The sequence below is a fragment of the Aphelocoma coerulescens genome, chromosome 1, assembly GCF_041296385.1.
Source record: "Aphelocoma coerulescens isolate FSJ_1873_10779 chromosome 1, UR_Acoe_1.0, whole genome shotgun sequence".
NCBI lineage: Eukaryota > Metazoa > Chordata > Aves > Passeriformes > Corvidae > Aphelocoma > Aphelocoma coerulescens.
Genome location: NC_091013.1, coordinates 11089018 through 11097478, shown reverse-complemented (window position 1 = coordinate 11097478; position 8461 = coordinate 11089018). Strand labels below are relative to the sequence as shown.

Genomic DNA, 8461 nt, shown 5'->3' with positions numbered 1-8461 from the left:
TCCATTGATTTCTGATTATTCCAAGAAAAATATTTGCATTTATGGACATAAACAGCAATGAAAGCCCCAACTGAAGAAATTGTGGCAAAACTCAGCCATGTCTGGGTTAATGTAAGATTGACAATTTGAAACGAAAACAAATGCAGCTGCACATAGAGACAGTACTGACTGTGAGATGTGATACCTGTGCATGTCTTCCTTCCTTGTGGGATTTGGAGTCACTGAAGTACAGAGCACATCAATTCTGTGGTACCAAATTGGCTGTTGAATTGTTTATGTCCAACCATCCACTTCTCATCAGGATAGTCATGTTCACATTCTAGGGTACACCACCGGATTGTAAAAAAAAGAACTATCATCCTGATGACAAGCTTGTTTTTAACATATTTAATATTCTCACATTCTTTTTTAAAACATTCTTTATTGGTTTTATTTTGTCCCCATTTCAACTCAAGTATTTCTGTTTCCGTTTCAAGGGATTTTACAATCAATATTAAATGTAAAAGTATTCAGAAATTGAAAAAGTATTTAGAAATTGAAGGGAGAGATGTATAGCTGGGAGAGATAAAGTAACTGAGAGAAAAGTTGGGTTTTTAAAAAAAAAAAGTGATTCAGTAGCATATCATAATCAGAAAGTACTGAGACCAGCTCTTTTAAGAATTATTACACCTTTTCACCACACCTCCCATTTTTCAAGGGAAACACACACATACCACAGACACACAGATACACAATTCAATCTGATCTAAGACTACATTTTACAAAGTACTTCCTTTTGCTTGACTTCCCACCCCTTTCCTCTTCACCCAAACAAGACTAATAATTACATCAAATTAAAAGTAGATCCAAAGTTCAGGATTTCTTTTGGTTTACTATGTTCTGAATAATTTTCCACAAGCTCCACTCTAAATAAACTTTTAAAGAACTACAGTAGTATCCTATAATTAAAGGGAATTCATCTTAATAGCACAGTAAATATAAAATAAGCTTTATAAAATTTCAATGAACAGTGAGATCATTTTGAATAACTGAATGTCCAAGTCAGTTACAAACTACCAATCTAGTAGCATGGTTGAGGAAAAGCTCAGTCATTAAGGAAAAAAGAAAACACAAGTAGTGCATTAACTCAACACAACAGCATCAGCATCCCACCATTCTCACACACACACACGAGTTTTATACAATACAGTGCATTTTGTATGCCAGCTGACATTAGGGTTTTATGTGCATTCAATAAATATTCCATAAACCAATCTTTTTGGTATAATCTACAATTCAGTTGGGGTTTGAATGGCATCACCTGCTTTCATAAGGAAAATGGATCTTCCAATATTCAAAATACAATTACATTCTAACAAACTAGAAATATTCAAGCACCATGTCAAGTCTTTACTGTTAACGTTTGAGTATGGGCATTTACACATCAAAGAATACAACAGAAGGGTGTGGTGGTTTTCTGTTTGTTTGTACAAGCAACAAATGAGAGTAATTGAAAAAAACAAGGAAAATCATTGGTACAAAGGACTTATTTTTCAATTTAACGGCGCTCACTCACTCTTTCAAAAAGTATCTTGCTGTGGTGGCAGCCTTCCTTCTCTTCCTCTGGTGAAGCTGGGACTAAGATTTGCAAGTCTCCATGTATAGTTATTGCAGTTCAGGGCATTTTTGGACTGAATGCATATTTGCACCTCCTCCTTCAAAAGTAGCATCTATTCTGTCTGAAAATGGCACAACTGTATTTTTGCATGACACCCCTACTCTCATTTGCTGACTGTCACTTCAGTTGCTATCTTTTTGTAATTCCAGAAAAAACAAATGCTTCTAGAACTTCACCAGAAGTACACATGAACAGAAAATTGAAACAGTACAATGGTAAAGGCATTAGGATAGAAAAGCCATGAAGTTACTGGTATTGTTTGGAGTCATTCATGATACAGCTGATAACAGCAATGCTTCTGCTCATCTGTTTTCTAATTCTCAGTTCTGTTAAACTGTCCACTGACATGCACAAAATTAATATCTTCCTTTTAATTTCAGCTGACAGTAATTGACAGTAACATTTTTACCCCTTTCCACATGTGATGAGCTCCCCCCACAGCAGTGTAAATCATTAGGAAGGAAGGAAAACTATCTCTGATGCCTTTGACTTTGTTTTGCTCATCAGTGGTGCACAGTGATTGCTGGAGATCTCTTAGCTTATTTAAAATGATCCTGAAGATTTAGTTAGTGCAAGAACATATTGAAAATGCCAGATAAAATATTGGTTCCTCATCTAAGATCAACAGTTCAGTTCTTACTGTTGTCTTTATAAACTGTGGGGAGAGAAACACCACATTGAGTGATACAGTCAAGATGAGCTTTTCTCCACCCACCCCTTGCAAATGCTGCTTCATTTTAAATAAGGATTCAGACATATGATTGTTCTACCACAGCTTAGCATGTTGTCACACATCAAGTGAACTGTGGTAATTGACAATATGGATGTGGCTGCCATGAGCTAAGAACAGCTTAAAATGAAGTAGTTTAAAACTCTCATGGTAAAGTTAACAGCAAATTTTGCTTTACAAGGTCAATTACCATAACTCAGCTGAAGTGCTTGGTTGCATCTCTGAATTGTGATGAAGTTATACCATAAAAACTCAAATGCACTGTACCAGCCTCTGACCAGCACACAGAACACCCTACTCAATCACACGGTTGTGTCACAGAATCATTCAGCTGCCCAAACCCATTTTTGATCTCATAAGTATCGAGTGCTTTATTCCAGCAGCCTGAAGCATTCAGACAGATTGAACATCACCTTTAGAATACAATGTATCATAGGCAGAAAAGTACCAGTAGGATTTTTCAACTGCAAGTCTCGTGTTCTTTAACCTATGACAAATATTTCCTGACCAAAATAGAAAGAATGCAGTGTGTAATTTTTCAGGATCTGGCATCTGCTATTTTGTACAGGCTGGTTTATTAATAATGTGCAAATAAACCTTTACTGAAGAGCTGAGTAATTATTTTTCAGCTAACTTTGATCTGGGGCACAAAGTACCTTCTGTGCTGTAAACATCATGAATTCTTCACAAATTGGAAGCTGAAAAGGCCTAAGGAACTGGGAACAAACTCTTCTCAAACACAACCATGGCTGAGCCCAAGTCTTCCAAGCAGAATTGCAGTAGCCTGTGTTTGGCATGTCACTATGCTGCTGCACAGCACAGGCTCAGAAGGTTGTGTAGAAAAGCATCCTTTGAGCTTGGAAACACGACGGCCCAATGAAAGCATGCAGCAGGATTTTCATCTGCAACGTGGTAGAATTCATTCTCGGTTTATTACCAGTGTTGACACAGCCAGGTGAGCACTGTACAGGCAAACGGGATTGTAAAAAATTACCTCTGATTACACTCTCTGTAACACTCATACAGTTCCTCATTTAGTCACCTCAGGTCACTATTTCAATCAGCAATTTTTTGTAGACATAAATTACCCTGAAAAAAAGCAGCAATTACAAATACCCTTCTCCTTGTTTTTTTATACATTGCAAAATTTACCATTGCATTTACCTGTCTTCTTTTTCAGTAGCTTACAATCTAGAAGCACAGGGAGCCTTTGTTTTCCAGCTAGCTGTGGCCAGGTTAAGTCAGCTCTGGCTCTTCAGTTTTTCTGTTTAACACTTCACACCATTACTAAGAGTCCTATAATTTTCTTTTAAAAAACAGTAGTTGTGGGTTGGTTTTTTTTAGAGCCACTAAGCAGTAACTATAACCACAGGAATAAACACCAGTAGTTATTTGCTTTCCTGCATACATTCTTCTCAAAATTAATCCTTTCCCATTTTCAGGTTTTTTCTGCTTTGCTCACTGCAATGGGAAGGAATTTAACCCTTTATTTATTTTCTAGTGCAGCAGAAGCAGAAACATCCTAACACATTACTCCCACCCCTTGCAATATGAAGATTGTTGACTGGCAAAGGCCGGGCAGATGGACTGAAAGGTTCCCCATGTTTCCTTCTCTTACAGCTGTTGGCTTGAGAGCCTGTGTTCAACCCAATGCAGCCCCTTCCTGAATTTCAGGTGTATCGTGGCATTTCACACTGTTCACAGCGATTTAGTGCTGGGTGATTTAGGAAGGTGCAGCTACCACAATTCCATGGGGCCCCTTCAAAGTCTTCATCTCTTGGCTGAGTCCGTGGAGTCTGTTTGGAGCTGTTCTGATGCTCTAAAGAAAAGCCAAAAGAAAACATTTTATTTCAGAAGAGAAGGGTTAATAGTCAAGACCACACTACTGGAAGGTCACCTAATTAAACAGTCTGTCTTAAAATTAACATGGAAATCTTTCACTAAGGCACTTCTAATTCAGTTTGTGAAATCTGAATATTTAAAGTATTTCATTTCTGTGAAGAGTCACTTAACCATAACACCTTAAAACCAAGAAGAGCACTCACCACTGTTAGGTCACTGATCCTGCTAAAGGTTTAACAGCTTAAAACATACAAGTTTGTTACTGACATTGCAGCACCATCCTGTTAAGGAAAGACTTCACTGGTTTACACACAGTAGTCTATTTCCAAATTTTAAACTACAATCACCTTGCTTTACCTGAAGGGGAAAACTACTTCTAACTTAGTTCCTTCAAACAGTCTGACAAAAGACATTTTTCTAGCATTTATTCAGGCTGAAAAAGAATACAATCTAAAAATAAAATGACAGGCCTATTTCAAAACAAGACAATTCTTCCTCATGCCTTTGAAGCAGGGATGTATATATATGAAGCAGCATTTAAGTCTGTTTTCATTCATAAAATCAGTATGTATGCAAATCACATATTAGGTCTTAACCCACAGAAACACTTAGCTTTCCACGTCTCCTGACACCACCTCAAGACCTCAGGTTATCTACTATAAGTAAGGGATACTCCCAGGATGTGGGAACACAGCATGTTACAAAATGTTAATATTTATTAACATTAACACATACCTAGAAAGCATGGCTAAGATACCCAACTGCTAAACATCTGTGAACTTATGTCTAACAAAGGCCTGCAATTTGTAACTGCACACAAAGTAATTTGCAGTTGCTGCCCCACCTGCTAAGAAATGCAGCAGACTGCTGAGGACAACCTTAGTGCAAACAGTACTTAAATCTTCAGAGACAAACAAAGGAAATAAAAGTAACCTCTTTGCTTAGACGCAAACACAAAACAGCCCAGAAGCTGCACAGTCACATTAGCAGTGCTTGACCTCAACAAATTCCTCGTAAGCCAGGCAGTGTGGGCACTTGACTGCGTTCCATTGACTGGCCAGATGGCAGCATAGAGCACACCCTTGTCTGCCCACCCCGTCTGTCTGCCCACACTTTCAACAGCTGAATATTAAGCAGTATTTATTATTTAAGAAAAAAACAAAACCCGATGTCTCTGTAAAAATCCAAGCTCTGAAGACAGTACAGCGGCCCTAGAACCAATCTCTAATAAGCTGGCAGACAAAACCTGGAAGCTGGTTGTACAAGGCACTATCTTCCTAACCACTAAATAAAGTAACTTATTTCGTGCAAGTTTTGCACATTATTTTGCTTTGAAATAATAAATCAAATATGGTAGTGTAATTAAGAGAATGTCTTCAAGCATCACAAAGCAACAGTTCCTTAAATCAACCAGATGACCACTGCAATTTAATGTGACCCCAGGCAGCTACCTTCACACCACAGCTCACCTGATGCTACTGCTTTCCTGGACACTACCACCTAATGCAGGAACTCCTCCCAGTATTACCTTTTCTTTGAGCCACAAGCAGCAGGGCTTTCCCTTTCTTTTAAACTTCCACACAGTAACAATTTTATTACATTGAGGAGTAAGATACTTGCTTCAAAAGAGGGGAAAAATTTCCTGATATGAATTCAAAATTCACCTACAGAAACCTTTGTGTAGTGCTTATCAGCAACCAGAATTTATTTACAAACGTTGGAGTGTCAGGGAGACTGTATGATTACTGATTCAGAACAGCTACTTCTTTTCCACTAAAAAGTGCAGTACATGCTAGTTACAGCAAGAGGAGACACAATATTATAAATCTTATCACGCATACCATTTTCAGGAAAAGACCACTGGTTTTTCTGTATCAGAGCATAAGATTCCACATTGGCTATTTCAGCTCTTTTTCTAATAGGGAATAACTACTTATAATCAAGGTGGTATTAACAGAACATTCATCTGCAACAATCTGCCTGAGGAAAATAAGTTGTAGCTAGGATTACTGCACTTAGATAAAAGTGTTCTGGTTTGAATTATATGGAGAGAAAAGTTAAATAAGTAGAGTTGCTTCCTGTCACCACAGGGACTTTTTAAAAAAGTAAAAACCTCACTCAATGCAGATTAGGTGATGATACCTGTTTGTTCACCTACCTTTTTTATATGGCTTTGGTGGCACAACAGGACCAGGCTCTATGTTATCATAGAAGTTACATGCGGCTTTTGGATCAAAGTTTCCTGTCCGAAAAGAAAGGAAAGAAAGTGTAACTTGAAGGTTATTTAAATGCCTATGCCAGTGATATGAACATCAAGAAGCTTCTTATTTTATACATATTTTTATTATGACATTGTATCTTAGCTTTTTCACAAGTTTTGTCACATATTTTTAGTTTTCTGTCAATCATAGTAATTTTCAGCCAGACAACCCCATATTGAAAAATCAACTCCAGTGAACATTTTGTATTGCTTTGAAAACATGTGAAACATATGTCTTCCTACAGGATACTTCATTGATAAAAAAGGACTGTGGATATCCTAATCTGTTTGTTTCCATTTAAGACAAGTTTCTGTTGCAAAAAAGATTTTTAAAGACCCTAGTAGATTTTTGTTTGCCAGCCTCCTGGTTGCAACTCATACTTCAGTTCTGTATTACTTGGCCACAGCCTTTGCCAGCAAAAAATTAAAATTTTAAGTCAAGGATCTTTACAAAGGCATAGGTTTTTTTTTTTAATATGCTCTTGATAAAGTCATTTTATGTCACCACTTTCTTGCTACTGGAATTTAACTTGGCCAACAAAAGTATTAGCAAGTCAAGCTTATTAGGTTGCAACTGAACAAAACCTCACCTTTTAAAGGTAAGTTGTCATTGCTAATATAAACTGAACTCTAAAAACTCCAAATATTCACATTTAAGCACATGCCATATTAGAATCATAGGATCATTTAGGTTAGAAAAGACCTCCAAAATCATTGAGTCCAACCACTATCCCAGCACTGCCAAGTCAATCACTAACCCATGTCCCCAGCTGCCACATCTGCAGGTTTTTTTAATACCTCCAGGGATGGCAACTCCACCACTTCCCTAGGTAGCCTGTTCAAATGCTTGACAACTCTTGCCCTGAAGACATGTTCCCTAATATCCAATCTAAACCTGCCCTGGTGCAACTTGAGGCTGTTTTCTCTCATCTGTCACTTGTTACCTGGGAAAAGAGACTCCACCTTGCCACAGCCTCCTTTCACATTATGGTAAAGAGCAATAAGGTCCCCCTGAGCCTCCTTTTCTTCAGGCTGAACACCCCCAGCTCCCTCAGCTGCTCCTCATCAGACCTGTACTCCAGACCCTTCCCCAGCTCTGCCCCTTCTCTGGACTCACTCCAGCCCCTCAATGCTTTTCTTGTAGTGAGGGGCCCAAAACTCAACACAGGATTTGAGGTGTGGCCTCACCAGTGCCAAGTACAGGGGGACAATCACTGCCCTGGTCCTGCTGCCACAGGCCAAGTGCCTTTGGCCTTCCTGGCCCTCTGGGCACAGCTGGCTCATGTTCAGCTGCTGTTGACCAGTACCCACAGGCCCTTTTCCTCCAAGCACCTTTCCAGCCACTCTTCCCCAGCCTGCAGCTCTGCCTGAGGTTGTTGTGACCCAAGTGCAGGACCCAGCACTTGGCCTTGTTGAACCACATACAGTTGACCTCATCCCATTGATACAATCTGTCCAGACCCCTCTGCAGAGCTTTCCTACCCTCCAGCAGATTAACATTTGTGACCATATTCAAATGATGTTTTTTAAAAAGTATCAGTTCAATACCTCTAGATTGAAGGAGATCAACTTCTTTCAGTGTACAGTCAACATTTATCTGGAGTTGTCTGTTGAGGCTTCTCAATCTGGTCATTTCCTCAGGCTAGAAAGAAACATCCCAAAATAGTAATTGTGGGAAAGTCAGCATTTTATTTCAAATAGAAATAACATTGCTATATCTTTGTTAACAGCTTTATTAAAAACTGAGTATAGACAGGGCACTGAAAGAAGCCAAACTGGCCCATTACCCCTAACTCATCTGCCCTCAAAAAACCATTCTTCTATTGGCATGTAAGGAGTAAAACAAACAGACAAATTACTTAATACTAGAATTCGTTAGTATGACATTGCTGAGCTCAAGTTTACAAAACCACACACATCACTAAATTCTGTATAAATGGATGACTTGCTACCTGATGCTACCTTGCATCAA

The 8461-nt window shown here is 38.6% G+C and overlaps 1 protein-coding gene across 6 annotated transcripts in view; it reads right to left on the bottom strand.

Annotated features, from left to right (window-relative positions):
* Positions 1-348: 348 nt before the first annotated feature.
* The window catches only part of TAB3 (TGF-beta activated kinase 1 (MAP3K7) binding protein 3), a 44202-nt gene continuing 36089 nt past the window's right edge, over positions 349-8461 (bottom strand). For 5 of the 6 annotated variants that reach the window (XM_069033078.1, XM_069033168.1, XM_069033254.1 and 2 more), the window contains 3 exons: positions 8038-8131; positions 6388-6471; positions 349-4206 (listed from right to left, as the gene is read on the bottom strand). In XM_069033078.1, coding sequence (XP_068889179.1) covers positions 4058-4206; positions 6388-6471; positions 8038-8131 — 327 coding nt within the window. In that variant the 3' untranslated portion in view covers positions 349-4057. Of the gene's footprint in view, positions 4207-6387; positions 6472-8037; positions 8132-8461 lie in introns of those variants that run through there. The other variant, XM_069033328.1, reaches the window with a different exon arrangement.